The following is a 24979-nucleotide window of genomic DNA, read 5'->3' on the forward strand; positions in this document are numbered from 1 at the left end:
AATCAGCAAGCTGGCTATACATTATACAACTTTCTTGTACAACTTTCCTTTAGATTTACCAAAACTATATAATATGAGGTCAAACCTAAACACTTTCAAATTGTATGCAATCAGTCAGGCCCTTGCACTACATAGTTGGAGGTAAATATAAAGGAAATTGAAAAAAAAACAAAAAAAAAGTATAATGTGTAGTCAGCTTTACTCAGCTTTGACAATAAAACCTGAAAATGCATTGGTTTTTATACATAGTTGCACCATATTTTGCACTGTCCAGCTTTAGTAAATAACCCCCAATGAGTACTACAATATCACCACTAAAGACAAGCTTCTGGAATGTACCTAGGAACCCATAACTGGTCGTGTGATATGGTCTGTGTGGTCTCTGTCTTTGTATAAGTGGACCAACAACCCAAGATGTTCTCCAAAAGGATATTTTCCAGCCTCGTGTTGTCTGAGGTCTGTACTTAGTCAAGTTCTAAAACAATCTAATCTTTCTAATAATCAGGCCTATAAAATGACTTTCACATCATTATAATAACACTATGAAGATCAATGCATTCATATTACATGTTGCAACAGCCACTGCTCACTGCCAATCCTATGGCCAGTTTAATTATGCTGACTATACAGTTGAAAGCTGCTTGGCTGCTATGGGCTGCCATATATTAAGGCTCTCTACACCAATGGGCCTTTATTATTAAAAAAGTCTGTAATATATTCAGGGCCACCTTGTCTCAGTCGGCCTGTCAGTGCCAGAGCAGAGGCCTAGTTTTTACAGCTGTAATTCCTACATCTTTTACAACAAATGCTATGTATTTAATGAGGTATCACATATTCGCTGAAATATGCATTTCATTCCCAATTTAGAACCAAATAAATGCTACAAGCATAAAGCAAACAACATGTTCATGTGCTTCCTTCTAAAACCAACATGCACTGGCAATGACAAAGAGGGTGAGGACTTTATCTGAGTTTGCACTCACCTGTAACCCTTTCACACTCTTTTCCGGCCTCTAATCGCTCATTATCTCTGCATGATGATTACCTGCCAATCTGCTGCACAGTTTTAGTTCCTGGAACTGTCACCTTTAACCAGAATCAAACCTCAGTTTGCTCCTGGCTAATGAGCCTGATAGCTTATCACCACAACTTGGGGAGAGTTTCAAGTCTCTTGTTTACCTTTAAAGGTGACGGAGTAAAATTGACAAACTCATGTTACCAATGCCTATAACCACAATGAGCGTTTGTGTGTGCACATACACTGTATACATGCACATATGAGCTGCAATTTTTTTAGTGCATTCTTATTAATTTAATAAGCAGCAAGATACAAATATCACCCCATTGTCTTAGCAACCTCAAATCTATTTGCATAACAATATTTTGCATGTTTTTAACCTTTACTAAAGATATCTATGAAAAGAAAAAAACATAAAAAGCACTTCAGGGATGATCCAATAGTACCATAAGGTATCACTGCTAGCTGGACTGGTTTTTAAAGGAAACAAATATGGCTTCACTGCAGTCAGTGCTGTACACCAACACTTCTTTTCTTACTGACATCTCTGCTCAATATTGGAAACCAAAATTATTACAACCAGTAAGATTGTGACAGTGGAACTAATGAGCCCATAAAGAATGGGGGAATAAAGTGGAGCTGTTCCCCATACTGACCATCCAACTTTTACATAAATTATACCTGGACCTCTGGTCCAATTAAAGTTTTTTAGAAGCTTGCTGTGCCTCCAGTGTCCCTAGTGCCAGTTTTCCACTCACCTGTTCCTGACCCAACAGGATTTAGCCAACAATTCCACAGAGCTGCTCATCAAAATTTTCAGAGCTGGGACTGTGCTTGCACTGTGCACTTTTAATAGTTCCTATAAAACTAAGAGTTTGATCTCTGTGTATGAATGAATGGAGAGTTCAGAGTAGATTTTGAAAAGCAACTCTGCACCATCATCACCTAAATCCTTCTGGATCAGAGATAAATGAGTAGGCCTGGTTCACACCTATGCAGTTTGCTTTGGATTCATTTCTGCAGTGCTTTTTGAGGTGCATTTTGTGTACACGCTTTTGACACTTTTTTTGTTATGGGTTCTGTGTTTTGCATTTTTTATGCTTATTTTATTTTTGGCCAATTTCTTTTTGGGCAGATTAAAAAAACAAAACGCAAAATCGCAACAAAAATGCACTACATACTGTATCTTTCTGTAGCTTCTCCATTGAAGTCTATTGAACCAAAAATGCAACATTTTGCATTTAAAAAGTCCCTGACCCTTTCTAAAAAATGAAGTGGCTGAAAAAGCATAGATGTGACAGTGTCCTATATGAAAACCATGTTACATGGACTGTAAAAAGCACTAAAAAACGCAAAGGTGTGAACCCTCCTTCAGACTGGTGAGGGCACAGCTAGCTACTATATAAGTGCATCAAAGGTACAGTAAACCCTTCATCAGTAGGTAATACAAGGCCTGCCATTTGCTGACCTTCCTCTGATTGTCTGTTATGCTTACCTTTTGGTTCTAATGCTTTTCTAAGGATCAGAAAAGTCAAATGTCCTTATCTGTGTACTGTGCTGAGTCTATGGGGTTGATTTAGCAAAGGCAAATAGGCTGTTCACTTTGCAAGGAAAGATGTACTTTGCAAGGAATGCCCCCCAGAGCTTAGTGAATGTGGAACAATTTTTTCCTTTGAAAAGGATACCCAATCAGGTGCAAGGAAAATAGAAAAACTGCAATGTTTACTTGCACATGATTGGATGATGAAAGTCAGCAGAGCTTCCCCTCATTTACTAAGCTCTGGGTGCAATTTGCCTTGCAAGGTGCAACTTCCCTTGCAAAGTGAATGATCTATTTTTCTTTAGTAAATCAATCTCTACGACTCAACATATTAAACCAGACAATTAGCATTTTCAGAGAGGGCAGATTTCTTATCCTAGAAGATAACAGATGAATTTAAAAAATCTGTGTACTTGACATAGAGACAGCTGAAACCTGCATGACAGGTGCACTTTCATTTGCCTACTTTATAAACAGGAAACATGGGTGAACCGTTCTGAATCCTGCATGAGGTAGTAAAAATACATATTACCCCTCCACAGTCCCAGTGTTCTTATCCAGCTCTATCAGTAAGAATTTCTATTTATCTTGAATTTTTCAAGAGAAAAAGAGCAAAAAGCCATAAAACATAAACTCCTAATAGAACATTCCCATGTCCAAAGAAAGATGGATCTACAAGCTGGAAATCTCGGCTTTGCTTTCTACTGTGTATCAGTCTCTTCTCTAGGTTAGCAGTTTATTTCTGCATTAATCACGTTGACAGAACCAAGGCAACTCAATTTTCTGCCTCCCTAGCTAGGCGCATCACTTTCTGTACTGCACTCAGCATGGAAATGGCTGCATCTAAGCTGTGGTTACTGCTTTAATTGAAATGCTATCCACACTATAGGGTGCATTAAACTCTGATAACAGCAGTTCCTGTGGCCAACTTAAGTAGCTTGATAAAAAAAAAAAAAAGCGGAGGCAGGAAAAAAAAAATAAAAATTGGCCAACTGATAAGTCAGACAAACCAGCTAATTCTCAGAGCGTGTCTCTCATTGTGATCCATAAAAAATGGGGGAAAAAAATGAATCAGAGAACCACGAAAATCAATTGACCCGCGGGTGGCTCATCAGGAGCTCAGGCTGATAAAGCTAACGGCTTTGTTGGTGTCTGACTGCCTGCACACCACAGATAGAGCACTTTGTAAATGAACCTGCTTTGATAAATATATTAAGGGAAGCTGTGAATAAAAGGCAAAGGCTTCTCATTTGTAAATACAGAGCCAGCTACATGGAATTAGAATGATAAAATAGAGTCCCATGTAATTAAGTTTGTATTAGTACTGAAATCCGTGCAAATACTCTCTCCGAATTCTGAAAGAGAACTGTCGTTTCAATTAATCTGAACATCACCCCAGAATGTCGGGAACAAAATTAAGCCTGTGATAAAAACCGGGCCTGTATTTTGATAAGTAAATCCAATATCATTTCTCTGAGGCTCTGATCGTTGTCTGGAAATCCAGCAGCTTCTCTGCTCCCCCTCCCCGTGTGTCTCTCCTTCAGCCCTACAGTCAGGGCTAATCCACACAGAAAGGTATCAGGCTAATACTGGTTAGGAAATATCAAAGCAGGTCGCGTGTTGTCAAGATGGACTAAGAAATCACAGCAACCTGCTCAGCATCTTCAGAGCCTGCTCTCTCCACTGGAGGCCCCCATCGTGGTGGCACTACACCACAGATCTCATGAAGGCTGCAACTACAGCAGGATATAGAACTATAGAGAATCTGGATAGTGACCAATAGGAGGACCACTTGCCCTTTATACTGTGCTAACTGGCTGCACCAAGACCACCATAAACAGTCCTACTAACTTACACAAATAGGAAATATTTTAAGGCCCATTTAAATACACTTCAGCTCCATCAAAATAAAAAGTGTGCAACGTTTTATGGTTTGTTTGTGGAACCCTCATTCTCTGTGCAGAGGTCTGACACACCACCCTGCTAAGTGACAACCAGAGATCTCCAAACAGGAGGGAGGTTGAGCTATGTTGATGTCAGAGCCAGAGCGCTCCAATCAGCAAGGAGCATTAGCTATTCTGATTGCAGAACTATAGCTCTGACTCAGTTGGGGGCATGTTGCACCTCTGCAATGAGACCACTGCTTCCTACAGGGAGTAATGCTCCCACTCTACAGTAGGCTGACAGGCAATAGGTAATGCTCCTTAGACTGTTTTAGAAAGGAAAAAAAAAAGGTAACACATTGAAGACCTTTTGGTTTGATGCCTCTGGAATGGATTTAAAGCGGAGTTCCACCCAAAAGTGGAATTTCCCATTTTAAGGACTCCTGACCCCCTGACATGCCACATTTGGCATGTCTTTTTTTTCGGGGGGGGGGGGGGGTACCTAGTTTTGACCTAGGTGGCTAAAGCAGAAGTTCTCCTCTCCCCCTCCCTCCCTGCAATCTTTTGGGACAGGTCACAGGTTCCAGAAGATTGTCGGGCACTCAGGACACGCAGTGCGACTCACGCATGCTCAATTCGCACCTGGCTGTGAAGCCGCAAGCTGTCAAAGCCGGACGCCCACACTGGTAATGCCAGCCCCAGGAAGAGCCGAGGGACAGAACCGAGGCTTCGGGTGGCCGCATAGCTGGATCGTGGGACAGGTGAGTGTGTGTTTAAAACTAAATCAGCAGCTACACTTTTTGTAGCTGCTGACTTTTAATAAACACAGTAATGGCTGGAACTCCGTTTTAAGTCAGCTGAATAATGAGCTTTACTACTAGCGACTTATGGAAACAATATGTCACAATATCCAATTACAAATAAGTTTAAGCTCATTGGCTTACCTCTACATAGGCTATCCCCCCTTCAATCCATCATGAATGCTGCTTCCAGACTCATCCACCTTACCAATCGCTCAGTGTCCGCTACTCCTCTCTGTCAGTCCCTCCACTGGCTTCCGCTCACCCAACAAAATAAATTCAAAATACTAAAAACAACTTTCAAAGCTATCCACAATTTAGCCTCCAGCTACATCACTAGCCTAGTCTTGAAATACCAACCTAATCGCTCTCTTCGTTCCTCTCAAACCCTCCTGCTCTATAGCTCCCTCGTCTGCTCCTCCCATACTCGCCTCCAGGACTTTTCCAGAGCCTCTCCAATCCTATGGAACACCTTACCTCAATCTCTCCGGTTATTTCCTACTCTATTAGCTTTTAGACGATCCCTGAAAACCCTCCCCTTCAGAGAAGTCTATCCTACCCACACCTAACAACTATACTTCCATTTTCTCCAATAGCTCATCCACCATAGGTATTGCCTTTTGTTTCACTTGACCCTCCCTTCTAGATTGTGAGCAGGGCCCTCTAATTCCTCCTGTATTGAACTGTATTGTAACTTTATTGTCTTCCCTCATATTGTAAAGCGCTGCGCAAACTGTTGGCGCTATATAAATCCTGTATTATAATAATAATAATATTCTTACTACATAGACTACTGAAATCTAAAATCTAGTTTTTATGGGTATCTGTGGAATCATTGCTTTTTTCACAATGATATTAAATAAAACCAGGCTTGGATTTGTGGGAGAAAAAACTCTCGGACTGTGGCGGGAGGGAGGGAGCAAAGTGTATAGTAAACTGGCTACAAACATTTGCATCTAATGAAAGCAGCTGAAGTTATATCCAAATCCTGATTTTTCTGTAAAAACTGAGCTTGGAACCACCCCTCCAACATCGACATTGATTCTTTACCATGATAGGTAGAAAGAAATGTCAAACTTGGCATAAAATGTCAGGAGTCTGGATCCATTGATCGTTTTCACTAAGGGTAATACTCACATACAATGTTTTTGCCAGTTGAACTGCCCAGGTTTGTGACAGGTTTACTTTAAAAAAAAGGCTGCCCCTTTGATTGGACTTAATTTGTCAGTTGTTTTGCACTTTAATGGTACTTGCACTTTAATGGTATGTGATTTGATTTAATTATAATCTGACATTGTATGAATATTTATTGATTTTACATTGCAATATTGCGTGATACACCATTATCTAGTTTATGCTATTTATCAACGTTTTCTATATATTTTTTTTATATATTTATATATGTATATTGACTTCACATAATTTATTTAGGTTATTGTGTACCCCGGTCCCCAACAGCAAGTGCTATAATAATCCCAACTATTTTGGGGTTTTTTTCATTCATAAAGGCTGCCCCTTGATTAAATATTTTTAAATAAATGCATTGTATTTTCCCCTAGTGTTTGGATCTGTGTAGTGATCTGTGAATAGTGTCTTGACCTGGGGCTAGGAAACCTACCTCAAAATCCCAAAAAGGCAGTAATACAACAGAGAGTGAATACAATTTGGACAATACTAACCCCCATGGTAGCTTGGAATTTCTGTTAATACTGGTACATAATACATGTGGTATTACTGTACTTCCAAGGATGTAGGCTTCTCATTCCTCCATTTTGGAGTTTAGTACAGGAAAAGGATGTCATATGCTAAGTGGCTGCATTCTGTCTCCTGCCCTTTCCATCTATTTGCAGTAGTGTATTTGTAGCATGTTTTTTAATACATAAATTGCTGGTCAAGGCTAAGTGGGAGTATGAAACGATTCCAGATGATTATGAACATGGAGGTGCACTGAAATATGGAAGCCAAGAGCCCCTGCTGTAGAAAGCATAAATAAGCTTGTTAAAAAGCAACACCAAGCAGCTTTTAATCAAATGTCAGAGACTGCAGCATTATGCTTTTCCTCTCTCATTAAAAAACACAGCCTCTGAAACCATTATTGGAGCATTGGAAGAATTGCATTTGCTGTCCTCTACTGCACACCTCACCATCCCTGCTCATTTGTGTACAAAGCAGGCAAGGAATCAATGCCTAAAACTGCACACTTCAGCAGCCTCAGTCATCCCTGTGCAAGGAGGTGGAGGATCACTACACAGACTGTAAATCTCACCTGTCTCACCAATATGTGTAAAAGGCAGGCAGGGGCTCTCTGCAGAGGCTGCACACCTGACTAGTCCTATGTCTGTGAAAGTTCTCATTTATCCAGGTCATAATATAACTAGTAGTAGTGGTATGTAAAAACATTCACCTGGATTCAGTGATGGGACAAGGTCATCCAGCGCCCAGGGCAAGGATGCCAAACTGCACCCCTCCTTCCCTTAAGGTTAGGGTCAAGGCGCCCCCCCATCCCTGCAATAAACCATTGCGCCCAGGGCAACTACCCCTCTGGCCCTGCCTGGATGTGCTCTGTAATACTGCAGATGTCCTGTAATCTTGAGAACATTTTGTATTATATCCAAGCTACAAACAAGTTGACTAATACTACTAGCTCACTACTAGTCTTAAAGCTGAATTCTAGATATGTTACTTATCTATAGTTCATTATTCCAGCATGGACCAATGAAAGTATGCATATTCCATACCTGGCTGATCCCTGTGTAAGCAGAGAAATACTTAGTACCCCCCACTGCAACAGTGATCCTCTGTATCTCCAATGGAGCTGCCTTGCTTCATTGTGAACACAAGGGATCACTCGCTCGGACTGGGCGCCATTCAGAAAACATCCTTGTATTTTTCTCAATTAATACAAGGCATTCTCTGACTTAACAGGGTAGAGATTGAGATGTCACCTTCCACCTCTCCAGCTCAACCAATCAGGAAATGCTTTGCATTCATTAAGGAAAATCCAAGGCATTCTTTGAATGGCACGTGACCTGCAAGATAGCCAGGATTACTGTAGTAGCAGCAGCTAAGGGATTCTGCGCTTCCACAGATAATATCCAGGCAGTGCCGAAATACATTTTATAAAGGCCTCTAGGAAGCTGAAATATTGAGGCCCCCTTGAAGGTTTCTGGAGGTTTTTCATGCATATGCTCTACTGGGATAACATTGAACTAAGTAGTGTGCACATAGGCTGCCAGATGGAGATGACCATCACTACTGTAGATTACACATACGTAGGTTGCACCAACATTTTTTACAAACTGACAGCTGAAAGAAGATGAGCTTTAAAGAGACAGTAATGTGAACTTGATGTCTATGGCTTACGTATTTTAATGTGGTTGTAAATTGTTCTTTTTTTAAAATAACAAACATGTTATACTTACCTGCTTCGTGCAGTGATTTTGCACAGAGCAGCCACAATCCTCCTCTTCTTGGGTCCCACAAAGGCACTCCTGGCATCTCACCCCCACTGAGTGCCCACCATAGCAAGCCGCTTGCTATGGGGACATTCGTACAGGCTCACTCCCGAGCTCCGCTCTGTGTGTCTAAAGCCCCATCCACTTTCCCTCTTCACTGGCTGTAATTGACAGCAGCGGGAGCCAAGGGCTCCCCGGCTATCTCTGAGCCTATGATGAGGGAAAGATCTGGGAGGGATCTTGCTTTCGTGCATATCTCTGGATCCATATCAGGCTCAGGTAAGTATAAGGAGGGGTTGGCGGGGGGGAGCTGCAACCAAAAGGTTTTTTTACCTTAATGCAGAGAATCCAATTCTGTATTTTCTCTAGAGTTTTTAATGTAAAGTTTTCATTCCTTTGATTTGAATAATTTGTTGTATTTTTTGCAAACAATTTAAGAAAGCTTCACTGCAATTTTCTTTCAAGATCCAATAAATATTATTTTGATCTATTTTGCATTTTAAATGGCATGGGGCCCAGAGGCCGATGCCTACTCTGCCTATTTCATAATCTGGCAATGCAGCCAGATATGGAATTTGTATACTTACATTTGTCCACACTGGACCAATGTAACTTTGTAAAAAATCTATACCTTAAATTTAGCTTAAGGCTAGCCATACACGGCTAGATTTTTCTCATTCAGCCCACGGGCTGAATGAGAGAAAATTACTCAATTCCCCATTCACACTAAACAGCATGGATGGAGGAATCTCCACTGCCAGCTATTGTATTTAAGCAGCAGCGGGTATCTAATAGGATGCCGTCACTGTTTAGGTGTTAATTTTTTACTTGTAGGGCCACCCACAGCATTTTAACCAGAACAGGTCAAAACTGGAGCCGTGCATGGCTGGCTTAACCAACCAGCTTCACTAATCAATGTAACCAAGCAGAGGATGACAACAAAGACTGCACAGCACACTGGATTTGGTGATCTGAGCATAAGAGAGGCAGATAAATAGTACAAAGATTTAACAGCGGTCCAGTCTCACTTATCTATGTCGGACCAAGGCAGGGGATCACTACAGAACAGACCTCATCAGTCCCTCCACAAATTCATGTATAAACAGGTGGGATCACTACAAGCACTGAGACTGAACCCCATTGCAGCCCCACTGATGTGTCTACAAGGGAGGTATAGAACCATTGCAGAGAGTGCATAAATCACTAGCCTCACTTATTACATATAACACGAGAGCTGCTGTTTTCCAATGCCATAATTAAAGCGTCCTCTCAACATTAGACATTAAAGCAAACCTATGCTTAGTGAAACATGGAGTTGGCAATTGCTGATCCTTTCTTCTAAAAAATCCACCTGTCATGCTGATATAATAGTTTCAATACTTTCAGAGTGACAGACCCACAACAAAATGCACATCAACAATTCTGACGTGTCCCCGATTTGGCAGTCAGAGGATCAGCATGACTCCAAGGCAGCTAGCACTTTCAGAAGGCCAGCAGTGACCTTTATTCTGCACAATTTATAATGTTTACAGATCATATTAAACAGTTGTATTGGTTAGTTAATTTGGGTGCAAGCAGCCAGAATGCAAAGTTCAATATAAGAGGTGTTGGTGCTGAATCATCAGCTCAGACAGAACTTTTTTTTTTTTTTACAGACTTGACCAAGAAATGACGACACCAAAAGGTAGACACTAGTTTGTTGCTTAGCTACTCATCTAAACCGTATCTATATGATTAGCCCATTAGAGTTCATTTTATTATAAGTCTTTATCAACCCCAACATGAAAGGAAAGATGTCACCAGGAAAAGAGGACATTTTAACATGCAGAAGTTCACATTTTTAGATCATATCACATTCTACTGCCACTTCTGTCAGTTTTTGGAATATTGTTACAATCTAAACAAGATTGACAATGGCACAGCCATGTTGATGTTAATTATCAAAACCGGGCAGCACAGTGACTAAGTGGTTAGCACTTCTACCTGGCAGCACTAGGGTCATTTGTTCAAATCCCAACCATGGCACTATCTGCATAGAGTTTGCATGTTCTCCCTGTACCTGTGTGTGGGTATTCAGGTTTCCTCTCACACTCCAAAGACATGCTGGAAGGTTAATTGGCTCCTATTTAAATTGGCCCTAGCATATTTAAGAATGTGAGTTCGGGATCCTAGATTGTATGTAGACTGATATATATATATATATAGTATATTCATATATGTATATATGTATGTATGTGTATATATATATATATATATATATATATATATTATATATTCATATGTACAGTATTGTATACACATACACAGGTATATTCGAGTTCCTGCTACAGAATTGGAGAATTAAAAAGACCCTAATCGCTGATCATTCACTGTTGATTAGTCTGCAATGCAAACAAGAATTCAACATGTACAATGTGATTACAGTGTTTCAGTCTGCTTAGCACAGGGATCTTGCTTTATATGTGACATATTTTCTTTATTATATATCAATTGGCTCCTGTTGCTTGATTTTCATACAGTGTACAATAGTTACTGGTTGTAAACAAGAAAGCATTAACTGTTACATATTTTCTCAGCATTCTTCTATATTAGGTGCATTATAAAGTACAGCTTACATCATACAGTGAAAACTATTTTGCTCAACTTACCAATTATTTACTTGCAATATAGTCAGTCCTGTATCTTGTGCTAACTGTTTCTTCTGTTCTTCTGATGGGTATGGATGCTGCAATGAAAGAAACACAAGTCTTTAGGAGCGTATCAACACATAGTTAATTAGAAAGTGAGTGTATGCATGTGCATCAGTTATTAAATGCATGCAAACCGTAACGTTTTTGTTCCCTTTTGGTATGTTAAATGTACTATTGAAAGCATTTTGTCGAATTCAATGAATCCAAAAAGTACCTGTTAGTCCTTTAAGGGCTTGTTCACACTAGTGGTTGGGGGGGGGGGGGGGCAGTAAAACTGTCAGGTTGAGTACTTTTATTGCCCCCCCCCCCCCCAACCACAACCCCTTTTAGTTGCAGAGACAGTGGCCAGGGCTGTACACATGCCATGGCGACGATGCTTTGCTTCGCCATTGCAGGAATTATACTCCTTGTCGTTTTCGGCAGGCGTAGTGGGGTGATTGAGGGGTTAAAGCAGACAGATACAACGCGTCCTTACTGCTTGTCAAATGCTCTCTGTGAGCGATCCCAACGCTGATTGCTCTTCAGAGACCAAAGCTTGTGTGAATGAGCCCTTATAAATTTTGTGAGTTAAATGCTTGCCGACCCACTGCAGTGCATATACTGTAGTTGGGCGGCTCGTACAAGCACTTTAACATACCTGTAAATCGAGACTTACTTATGGGCTCAGGGCATGCACATGTGCGTCAGCCACTTCTGCTGTAAGTAAACACATCAGAGCTTAGTCAGCATGTCCCAGCCAATGATTCATGGCCGGGGACCTGTTGATCAGCTGTATGTAATCAACACAGGGCTCTGTACAGTGGGAATGATCTCTCTGTTTCTTATCCCTGCAAAGCAGGGATAAGAAACAAAGAGATATTTAGTAAAAAGCAACATAAACTGCACGCAACATATATTGTTAGGCACACATTTTTAACCCCTTGATTTCCTGCAATGTTAACCCCTTCCCAGCCAGTGTCAGTACAGTGACAATGTGTCTTATTATCACTGATCAATGTATTAGTGTCACTGGTGATGTCACTGTCAGTTAGCCAGTTCTTACAAAATGATCGCCACCATTACTAGTATAAAAAAAATTGAAGCATATATACCACCATTTTAAGACGCTATAATGTTTCCACAAACCAATTAATATACACTTTTTATGATTTATATTTTAACCAAAGATATGTAGCAGAATACTTTAAAAATAACATTTTTTTTATCTGATATGTTTTATAGCAGAAAATATTTTTGTTTTTATTTTTTAAATTTTTAAACCCAGTGGTGATAGAATACCACCAAAAGAAATCTCTATTTGTGTGAATAAAATTCTATAAATTTCACGTGGGTACAGTTTTGCTTTACTGTGAAATTGCCAGTTAATGTAGCACAGTGCTGAATAGCAAAAAATGCCCTGGTCATGAAGGGGGTGACATTTTTTACAGCCCAAGTGGTTTACTACTATCTGTGCTCTCTGCCTGAGTTGGGCTCTTATCATTTACATTATTTTCAGCTATCCTTGAGAACTACAGAACCCTTCTATTCTGTGTTATGGAGAAGGAGAGAAGGGTATTGTAGTCCTGTCCTAGGGTGACAAAGCTGCTTCTATCCATAGATAGAGTACAGTGTGTAAGCCTTGTCACCCTAGAACAGGAAGTAATTTGCTGGCAGGATCACCAGATGAAAATAAAAGAAAAAAACGTGAAAAGAGAAAACAAATGCAGTCATCATATCCAAAGACTGGTAAGCTGCAGTCTAACATTCTTTCAGTACATATTACTTTCATTTTATTATCTGCATTGGAATATGTTTTTTGGAGTTTAGTTGATGAATGCAATGCATAGCAATATTCCTTTCTACACCTTTTACTTATAATGAGGCAGAAACAAAACGCATTAACAAATATTTGCATATCCAAACTGGTAGTTTGTTCCTACATTTATCAGCGTATTTAGAACTGTTTCCTCATTTCCTGAAAATCCTGCACACTCTCCCCAACCCAAGCAAATTTTCTCCAAAGTTCACGTAGTAAGCTGATTGTATAGAGGGCTTAAAGTTTTGTTGCATGAAAAATGATTGTACTTTTGCTTGTTCTGCACATTGCTATATGCTCATTGCCCTGTGTGGAAAGAAACACAGGCAGCACAAAGACAAGCCATAAATCAGCGTTCAGAAAGTGGGGCAGTCAGTCTTCTTACTGCTCCTATGACATGGTTCTGTGAAAGGGCACTGGAGTCCCATCCCTTGTGTTTGAACTGCACTGTTTACACAGGCTGGAATGCTCCATTGCCAATACATTAGCCCAAGTCGAACAATAAATATCATCCATTCAGCACCGAGCAAACTTTTTCCGCTTCTATGAAGGAATTAGCAAAGATGGGCTTGGAGAGCAGCAATGCAATGGGTAATACAGCCCCCCCTCTCTTCAACATAGCCGGATAGGAACTAAACCAACAGCTTATTGTTTTTGTGCCAAATGCATAGATATTGGGGCTTTGAGAAAAGAAAAAGACGCTAGGATGCAATTTGTGATGCAGAGCTGAATGTAATAGTATATAATTGTGGCTAATGATACAGAAGAGTCCCTGCCTGCTATAACTGGCAGTTTTCACTCTATGCCAGGCTCTTTGGGCACCTCACACTGGCACCAGACAGGGTTAATTCTGTTTGTGTATATACTACCGGCTTGTAATATTCTGCAAATGTTAACACAGAAAGATGATAATGCCGAGTTAATATGGGTTAAGGATAAAATGAAAATACATTTTTCTGATTGCTGGGTGCTGACAATTTTTTGGCTTCCTCAGCAGCCTGTCTATTGAATCCAAGTAATTACACCCAGGCTTTTCCCTTGTCTGCCCCCTCTCTGCTCCTCCTCTCCGCCTGCCCATGCTGCTAATGACCTCCTCATGGTTATCAAAACCACTAATAGTCTTGGGCTCAGGCAAGAGCAAGAGTGGGGTTTACTGGGAAGCTCTGAGTAATTTGCATGGGGTATATAAAGTATGCTCACACTCTCTGCTCCCCATCAGTGCCTGACTGTCAGGGGCTGTGAACAGCCTGTGTGATAAATGCTACCTCTAACCCACATCCTTCTCCCAACAATGGCACTGCCACCTATTCTCCTGGCAGTAATGGAGATAATGAATGAGCTCTGACGAGAAGCTCAGCTCATCACCATCCCAGGGTGGCTGGGAACAGAGAGCCTCCAACTGCATGGAAAAAAAGGATCCTTAATTGGCTGAAAACATCATTTAGGAAAGGGGGGCAGTATGTTAATTTCACCCACTGACACTGTGCAAAGCTGTTAACTAGTTCTGCGCTCCACAATGTGGCCCTCTGCTTGATTCTCTTTTTAATCCCTTTGATGCAGCTCGCTCCTTAGTAGCAGCTTTAGAGACTTATTTGGCCTGTACTTTGTGCCCTACGCAGAATGAACAGTGACACGGAGGAGGAATCGATGGCAAATTGATTACAGGCGCTGCCCCTACTGGTGCTCCATGACATCCTGATTATGGCGAGCACCAGGATTTACCTTGCACCGCACACACACACACACACACACACACACAAAATAAAATACGTTACAGGTTAGTAAACAGATCAGACCATACTTACTGGATAGATACAAGATTTATTCTACTAGATGTGACTGCAGCTTCACTTTAGACACTAATTAGTTAATGAAAATAACATATCTTTGCATTCTTATATACCTTTAATACTGTAATTTCACAAAAATATAAAGCAATTTTACAAAGCCTGTGTACTCATGACTACCCTTATTTGATCCACTAGAAAAGAAGAAGATAGGTCTAAAGTGATCTTCATTCTGGTGTGAATGCAGGTTTGATTCAACCAGGCTATGTTAGCCTGATGGTTAAAGCCCTGACTGTTTCAGCCCATGTAATTCCCAAGTAAAGCTGTAGGTGCACCAAAATACGTGTAGCTATCGTAAAGGATAAATTCACCTTTCTAAATAAAATAAAATAAATGCACATCTTTTGCAGGTATAAAAATGTGCATTTAATATTTTATTAGGGGCCTATAAAGCATGGCACCCATGATTAGCAGATCTCAGGTGCAATCTCAAGCTCCTGAAGACTGCCAGTGTAGCAGGAAACATCAATTAACTTCCCTGAGTGCTCATCAGCTCCCTAGTAGTTCATTGAGAACTACAAGCAGTCAGCCACAATGGAGGAGGGTAGTTGTAGTTCCCTCATTCACAGTACTCTATGAAAAAATTTTAACAGTGGGTGCGGGAAGAAGATCCCTGGCCCGCTGTCACAATGAAAAGAGGGATCAGGGAGAGGCTGCAAGAGAGGAACATGCTACATGTTCCAGTGTTCCACCCTAAAAACTGGTAAACTTATCACAATAAGCTGGGTATGCACTGGTAGAATTTCTTTAAACATTTTTTTGGCGTTGGATTGTTGTAAGAATATTCATTCATTTTCTAATCATTATTTGGGTCAAATCGATGTTCATTTTTGACCGCAGCGAAAAGAAAATTTGAAGGAGTAGAATGGATATTGTTTTTTAATTAGTTTTTGTATACATTTCTAATAGTGTATGTAAATTTCTTTCAGTCAAGTTCATTCATTCCTAAATCAAACGTTAAAAGCAAATAAAATCTTTCAAACAACAATGGAATGCTCTGAGAATTTTAGTAAGAATTTAATTCTTCTAGTGTATACCCAGCTTTAGACTTCCTCTGCTGACATTCCACCCTTATACCGTATATGCCACCTCTTATTTTCCAAACCTCTATAATTTCAGTAAAATAAATAAGATTTAATACCCAAAAAAGAGGCCATTTTGAAAGGCATTCTCCTTCAAATCATCTTTTTCTGTGTCCGCTGTTCTTGAGCACTCCAAATGACATTAATTTAGTGACTCCACATATTTTAGGTGTAGAGTCACTGATAACGATCCTGCTGTTGTAAAAGAAGAACAATTTCTATAAAAACTACTGAAACCATTTAGGAAAAGGATTTAATTTCCTAGCATGCTGAATTTATAAGTAGATATCAACACCATAGCCAAGGCCTTTATTAAACGAAAACCTGCCAAGAGTTTTCCATTGCTGACCTGCTTTGAAAAATACTAGAACATCTTCTGGCTGCAATCATTTGTCTCCTGGAATGAACATGCAGCAAATGAAGTCTAGATCAGCATAGTCCTTCCTGAGTCAGTCATTCATTAAGTACAAAAGTCATTGAATTAGCATGACAGCCAGGCAAATTACATTTTCATAAGTCAGTCTGCAGACTCTGCAATGGCTCCCACCATGTTTCTCTCATAGGAAGGGAAAGGATAATAAGCAAAGTGCTATAGGCCAAAACAAGCAACCAGAAATCCTCTTTCACAATTGCCCCGCATGCTGGAATCATATAGTCACTATGAAAAATCAAGGAGACAATTGAAGTCCAAGAAATATTGCCACTAAGTTAAAGTCCACTCAGTTTGGTCCATATATATATATTTTTACCCCATGGTCAGGTTTAGCACACTGTAGACTAGAGATCGACCGATTATAGGCAAAGCCGATATATCGAGGGCCGATCTGCACTTTCCCCGATATATCGGAAACGGCCCCTGAGGTTACCGATATTGCCTATATTTAGGGAAAGTGCTTGTACCGGAGTGATGCCTGCAGCTCGAGGCATCACCCCGGTACCGGCATCCATAGCCGACGGTCGGCTGTGTTGTAATGACTGAAGAGAAGAGCTGATCAAAGCCGCATTCGGCTCTGATCGGGTCTCCATGTAAAAACCTCAAAGTGATGTCATGACATCACTTCCGGGTACTCGGCGCCAAATTCAAAACAATCACAGCATTTAAAACAGCCAAACTTGGCCTTTTTATGCTTTTAAATGCAGAGGAGGGGGTTGGGATCTTCTAGACCCCCAGATCCCTCCACAAGAGTACCTGTAAAAAAAAAATTAAAATAAATTTTTTTTTTTTAATGTACGAAAATATCGACCAATATCGGCCAATACCGATATTCGATGACCAAAATATCGGTATCGGCAATTTAAAAAAACGATATCGGTCGATCACTACTGTAGATACACTGTAACTATAGACAGAGGCTGGAGAAGAAATCAGGGAACATACCGGCCTGCTTGTTCACACTCACATTCTTGTTCTTTCAAAAGACGAGGACGACAGACACTGATGTTTAAAATGCTTAATATAAAAATAGTATTTTATTTACCTCCTAGATAATGGGAAGACGTTGATTTGCACATAACTGTAAACATATTTTTATGTTACTTTCTGAAGGAAACCTGTAACATTTTCTGCATGTTTTACACCTAGCCTACAGGATAATCTAAGCAACCTCTACTGAATTTGATATTCTATCTGGGCTTTACTGACACTTTTCATTCCTTCTATACCAGAATCTGCCACACAGTAAAATAAAAATCCCACTCAACCTTTACTGCTGCATAGATATTTAGGGCTCATTTAAACTGGCCTGCATGCTAAATTTTGTACATGCTAGTGTATGTAGTGTACGGGTAGTGTGATGCTTTGTTATAATACATTGAACAGTTTACTGTTTGTTTTTCAACTTTATGGAAGTGTCACATAATGACACTTTATTCAAGTCTATGCACGGCAGCATGTTGCAACATATAGCAATGGTAAGTTGCGCCACACAGCAAAGGTAAGTTGCGCCATGCATAAATGTAGACATGGCCCTAATTTTTGTAGCACACCTCAACGTAGCCTTGTAGTGTGAATAGAGCGCATTGAAAACAAATTGTTTTTTATGTGCCCTTGCATTGAGTCTGCATTGATTTATGCAGATTGATGCAGCTGGCATGGTGTAAACAAGCCCTAAAAAGAGTAGAAGCAAACATAAATTTGGCTGTGCACCCTTTTCTTTTGTTATCTATAAACCCACTGTCACTCTATGATGGACATAAAGCCATCTCCAATAAATGACATTGAGTCTAATAAACAGAACATATATAAAAGAAAGTGGATGTTACCTTGATAACTAATCAGATCCTCTTACTAAACTACAAAAAGATAAATGACAGATAGACCCAACCGGTTTCTTTTTTAGAAAATGTTTATACTTTTTGAATATAAATACCAATAAAACGCTAAATCATTCAACACCAATAAAAGCAAGTTTGAAACCAGCAGCTTGATTCTGAGAACAGATAGCTATCATTACATACATAGTGTGCTTAGCCCAGGGGCTTTAACCTGTAGGTCGGGGATTAAAAATGCTGATTGCCAAATCAGTTTTGATGACTTCCCAGTACACTCTCTTGGCAAACCTACTGTATGCTAATAACTAGCAAACAAATTATAGTTTAAATAGAAACTTTTTTTCTATGTACCAAACTCAAATATCCTACTGGTAATTTTTTTTAGTTTTTAAGAATACGAATACTGAGAGAAATATATTGGCTGCAATATGTGTCGTCCTGCCAAAAATATTAGTTGCCTGTCTGCCTTGTTTCTCTGAATCACTGACCTGGAACAAGCTACCAGCAGTAAAGTTAGAAACTGGACCTGCATATTCCTTCTGTGTTAGTAATTCAGAATGTACTTAAGGCCCTGGATCAACATTGCAGCCAGACAACTAGCATTGTCAGTAGGAGAGGTCAGCAGTAGAAGCCTATATTTTTCTCCCACAACAGGTGAATTACTACTGAAGGTGAAAAAACCTGATTCAGCTAGCTAAGCTGAAAATATTAACTAGTTGCATCATCATTTGTATCATAAGCACTTAGTTACGACATGTCAAGACTCTATATGATACAATGTGGTAAACCAAAGGCAAACAACCCAAAACAGAAAATGTACTAATAAAGTTTTTAAACGTTGTTGGCAATGACAGGGTTAATCATACATACACCTGCATGAGGGATTCATGAAAAGTGCTGCTATGGGAGGCCACACGGTGTGTTAGAGACTATGATATGAAATATGGCAACACACGATCAGCGTGGGCGTAATTAAATTAATTAACAATATAATGCACTCTGAGGAAAGTGTCTCCACGCAGAGGTATATGGATTAAACAGGTTTTAAATATTTAGCAGGAAACCATCTGCTGTATTCTGGTTTGTTCTTCAGAAATATAAATAAATAGTTGTATGTATAAACCTCAGTGCAGGTCCAATGTCCTTGAGTTAGTTACATCAATCTCTCTGCATGGTGTATTTTTGCAAATACCTTGGCTCTATGTCAAGAGACTTTTATGGCCACCCTAATCAGAAGACACGTTTTATTTTCCTGACCATTGGGTTCTATATATGAAAATTGTAGAAGCAAAAAATATTTTGGTTTATACTGAATAAAATGTTTTTTTCAATCTTTATTGATATAATGCACACATCTGAATAGATTTGGACCTCATTGATCAAATATTATCTACCTTAAGATTTTTGACCACTCAATGCTGACTCTTTGACATATCTACTCATGTGGTATTCCAAACCCACTTGACAGCCAGAAACCTGAAATGACCCCTTGTTACCCCCTTTTCCCACCTAGACCCTTATGGATTGAGCACATGCTTGAACCATACTCTCTCCTCCTTATTGACTTCCGTTCAGTCTCAATTACTCAGCATTCCACGTGACTCACATCTAACCACCCTCCGCTACAAGACTTTATATCCTCTGAATGTGGGTCACGTTCTGTTGCGTACATCCCAAGAAGGTAGCAAGATGTTTTTTGTACGTTGGGTCTTACAGCTATATTGTTCTGTATTATTCACTTTTCTGTTAATGCACCTGGAATACTATATGTTCAAAAACAATGTTCCCGCTGTATGTTAGAAAACTTCTTAAAATAGAAAACTGTAATTTTGGAAGAGCGAAAGTTCTACCAATACTAACCAATCATGTGCTTTCACCGATTTTAGATTTTGTAATAACTGTTTTGATTTGACTGATTGCTGTAGAAAACAATTACAACTTCTTCTCCCTTTATACACAAAATTCTTAGACTTATGTTGCTGGTTCGAAAACATTGCTCCATCTCACAATAAAGAATTACTCTATACACACTGAGGGGAGTTTATCAAAACTGGAGCAGCCAGAATTTGAAGCAGCTGTGCATTGCAACCAATCAGCTTCTATCTTCAACTTGTTCAGTTAAGCTTTGAAAATGAAACATAGAAGATGATTGGTTGTCATGCACAACTGCTCCAGTTTTGATAACTTCCCCTCATTATTTTTGTTACCATCTGTTTCTGACTCTGACTGTAATTACTATGCAGGAAGTCAACTGTCTTAAGGAAAATCACCCCTTCCATGCATTTTAAAAATAAATATATCTATTCTCATAAATCAAACTTATATCAAGCTTATACCATTTGTCAACCATCCTTCAAGTTGGCCATATTTTCAATTTTGTAGACACACACACACACACACACTAAACTGGATGGACTAGTGTCTTTATTCAACCTTACCAACTATGTACCAACTATGTAACTATGTAACTATATACAAGTGTGCTACCAAAAGAAGAATGGAAGGAAGGCATTATTCTAATGGAAAATAAACGGAATATAAAAAATAAATGCTGCGTGTAAGTCTTCATTAATAACGGAGTTATTTTTGTTCTTTTTCTTCATACTTGGTTTGTATAATTCTTTACTAGCCCGGAAATGGTAACCGCCATAACTGAAAGATGCAACAAGAGCATGGAGGTTAAGCCATTATCAGATCCCAGGAGTTGCGTTATCACACAGCAGTGCTGTAATGCCTCAGTACCTTTGCGGGAACATGCTCTTTTAAAAGCTCATTACTAGAAACCTGCCTTCCCTCTAGAGCATTATGTGTCCAGCAGGCCTCACTTTAAGCATCTCAAACATTCAATGTCAGATTATTGGAGAAACTGCTTCGTTACCTGTGCCTTTTCTAGTGCCAATATTATTTCATTTATGCCCCATTTAGATGATTTCCAGCAGCCTATGAAGAGATTGTGAAGTACAGTGATACGTTCATCGTTGTCATTAATTGATTATTCTGTATATCAAGTGTGTGACGGACACACAGCTAAGATCATGCATGATTTATCAGTCTGGCATGTACTAACACTTCTAAAGGCAGAAGCTTGCATGCCTGTGTCATACTTGATATCCACAGACAGTCCCAGGTTTTGGTTTTTGAAATAATTGTTTGTGGAAATCTCCTTTGTTTTATTTGCTGATGAACCATACTCAGATTATCCTTATTGTTGAGCAGTTCTGTGTTTTAATATATACATAATAATCTGGACTTTTTAAATGAAAGGGTATGTGTACTTTTATATAGAATATAGTATCTACCCTTTCATGGTCTCCTTATCAATTTGGACAACAGACGTATAGACTTCAGATGGAGGAATATTCAGTATCTTACTATCCTGTCTGCCAGGGTTGAAGGAAATCTCAGGTACTCTTTATGCCTGATGCATGCATGATGGTTTGATGGAGAAAGCTATCCTTTAACATGTATTGGATTTAAAATTAAAAAATTAAATGTATTACAAAAATATATTTTACCATGAATTCTACCATTTTGCAGTTAATTAGCAGCAGTGTGCTGGTAAATTATTAAGGAGCTCTATAGTTTCGGCATACACCTTCCTTTTATAGAAATTTGAAAAAAAAAAACTCAAATGGCTGTGGGTGTAATTGCCATCATCCCTTCCTAATATTTTACAGATTGTCTCCTCTTTGAGTAGAATTTTTTTAGGCAATTGGACAACAATATATATTTATAAAGTATCATTTATTTTTTCACTTAAAAGATAAAGCTATAAAAATCAATTAATGACATTCATTTTATATGAAGAGGTCAATGACAGGATAACATAGAACACAAGATATATTGAAATTGCATGGATAGTGGCATTCAACAGCTACTTGCTGCTTGGTTTCATCATTGTTTGAAAGCAACAAGAAATGATTCCTAGTAGGTGGGGTTATCCAATGCGTTTCAAATAATTACAAACAACATCTTCTTCAGAGATATTATAACCTCTTCATGAAATATAGAGTAAACTGATTTTAGAGACAATCCAAAACAAGTATACATTTACATTCACTTGGAATTGCTTTTACAGTGTATGCTGACCTTAGCTATAGTGCTCCCAAGGCCCCAAACAATTAGCATGTTCTCACTGCATTATAATATTCACGCCATACAGGACTGCTGGATACTAGTCCAAAAAAGTTTTGACACCCTATCTAGAGGAAAAAATAGAGAGTAACTACTTTGGAAGAATGTGAATTTTTGGGTCAATGTTTCCCTTATGAAAAGGTATCTGAAAACAGGGAATAAATAAACTTACATCAAAATGCCTGCGTATTGCTAGCCTGTTAGTGAAGAGAAAAGAAGTCCATTGCTTGGTGTAATTCCCCCATAGATAATGGAGCTCTCGAAAGAGCTGTCTTCTCCCAGCAACATGAATGGAGAAAATGGAGAAAAATGGCATCAAATGCGGCCCTCCGCATCCCAGACATATAGCGCACGCATGTCCTAATGATGTCATGCGTTACCGCGGCTAAGAGACATGGTCGCATCACTTCCAGTCCCCTGGATGAAAATATCCGGAGACCAGTGGGCGCCATGTTGGAGACTAAAAACCGCAGACACAGAGAGTCTCCAGTGTATGAGACATGGATAACATGTGATATGATAATGCAGTGAGAACATGATAATTGTTTGAGCCCTTGGAAGCACTATAGCTAAGGTCAGCATACACTGTAAAAGCAATTCAAAGTGAATGTAAATTTATACTATTTTTGGATTGTTTGTCTCTAAAATCTGTTTACTCTATGTTACAGAAAGAGGTTATAATATCCCTGAAGAAGATGTTGTTTGTAATTATTCGAAACGCGTTGGATAACCCCACCTACTAGGAACCATCTCTGGTTGCTTTCAAACAATGATCAAACCAAGCAGCAAGTAGCTGGGGAATACCACTATCCATGCAATTTCAATATCTCTTGTGTTCAATGTTATGCTGTCATTGGCCTCTTCATATACAATGAATTTCATTGTAATTGTTTTTTATAGCTTTATCTTTTAAGTGAAAAAATAAGTTATACTTTTTAAATATATATTGTTGTCCTTTTTTAACATCAGCATTGTAATATCAATAAAAAATATTTATATTTGAGAGTCCAATATAAGACTACTTGAAATATTTTCTTTCATGTTGTGAGTTCTGCCTGTCTGCTGGCCATCTCTATCCACAACTTCTTGGTTTTCCTGCATGCTTTGCAGCTTCTCCTCCTCTTCTACTGTGTTTTTTTTTTAATTCTAAAGACTACATATCTCATGGTACTTTGCTGCCTGCAAGCAGTGTTTGCTGTACTGACTCCACCTCCTGAAACTCCTCCCCTCAGAAGGCAGGCTCTGTGAAATGTGTGACCCAGCAGTGCCTACTCACAAGGCATAGTGATTACATATCACAGACGTCAAGGGGGTAAATGTGTGGAGATCTTAACAATGTAAGTTTACAAATTTTAAAATTGCTCATATTAGTAGGAGTAGACCAAAAAATAACCAAAATTCAATGTGGAAATAAAAATATGATTTTCATTTTTGGCCATAGATACACTATACATGTTAGAATCTACTAAATATTGGATATATCTAGTCATATTAGTTTATGTAATGCACATGGATCCACATGCTTTGGCTTTAGAAGAATAGTTGGGCCACAATGTTGCAGTCTCCTGTTACTCTGCTGCCAGCGTTTGTAGGTTAGAAGTGTCTTAAGTGGAAGAACATGTTCTGTTGGTAAGAGGAGTGTCCCTCTGCTGCACAATATCTGAGAGGTCTGGACTGAATGCAAACATTATGCTTGTTTGTATTTGTGAATTAAATGGCACCAGGTTGCATTAAATGTCACTTGATCTTTGAACTGCTCTTTGCAGCTAATCAAGTTTGGGAGTTCATTAGGCTGAGAGATATGGATGATGGAAATGTGAGCAGGAAACTGGGGAGTCCCCAAGGAGGACTCACTAGAACAGCAGGGACCAGGCAGATCCGTGCGCTACCACTAGCACACTAAAGAAGTAAGCATGCTCTGCACAATCAAGAGCTGCACAGAAGAATCAAATCCTGCTCTCTGATTAGCACGTGCTATCTTGTGAACTATTCCACCAAGTCTGCTTTGCAAAAACTCACATGCTCTACAAACTGAAATACCCAAGGACCTGTGTATAAGGACAGGATAAAAGAAAAGGGGGCTTACCATCACAAACCAGATATTTCATTGCTTGCAACATGAAAAAATATATATTTTTTTATTTCTTAAAGTTTTTTTTTTTTTACTTTGTATGAATCGGTTTCATACAGATCTGTCTCTTGATTTCAGTGAGTAGAGCTCTGTCACCTTATCTGGGGTGCAGAGAAGAACAAGGTCCTGCCAGAGATCAGCAATAATCTGAGCCTGAGGCTCTGCCATCCCCCAGATAAGCTGCAGCTTCCCTTCAGCTGATGAATACTGAAAGAAGCCAGCACCCAGAGGTGCTGAAAGGAATGGGGATGTCTGTCAGCACTGTGGAAACCCTGGCAACTCTCAGGTTAACCTGGCAACTCAAGCAAACTCTTTGCACCACGCTTATATTAT

At 39.3% G+C, this 24979-nt stretch overlaps 1 protein-coding gene across 3 annotated transcripts in view; it reads right to left on the minus strand.

Moving 5' to 3' along the window:
* The window catches only part of MEIS2 (Meis homeobox 2), a 189587-nt gene that overhangs the window by 44016 nt on the left and 120592 nt on the right, over positions 1–24979 (minus strand). For all 3 annotated transcript variants that reach the window (XM_082275577.1, XM_082275576.1, XM_082275575.1), the window contains exon 9: positions 11345–11421. In XM_082275577.1, coding sequence (XP_082131703.1) covers positions 11345–11421 — 77 coding nt within the window. The remainder of the gene's footprint in view (positions 1–11344; positions 11422–24979) is intronic.

Source organism: Pelophylax lessonae (genome assembly GCF_965119305.1).
Source record: "Pelophylax lessonae genome assembly, chromosome: 13".
Taxonomy (NCBI): domain Eukaryota; kingdom Metazoa; phylum Chordata; class Amphibia; order Anura; family Ranidae; genus Pelophylax; species Pelophylax lessonae.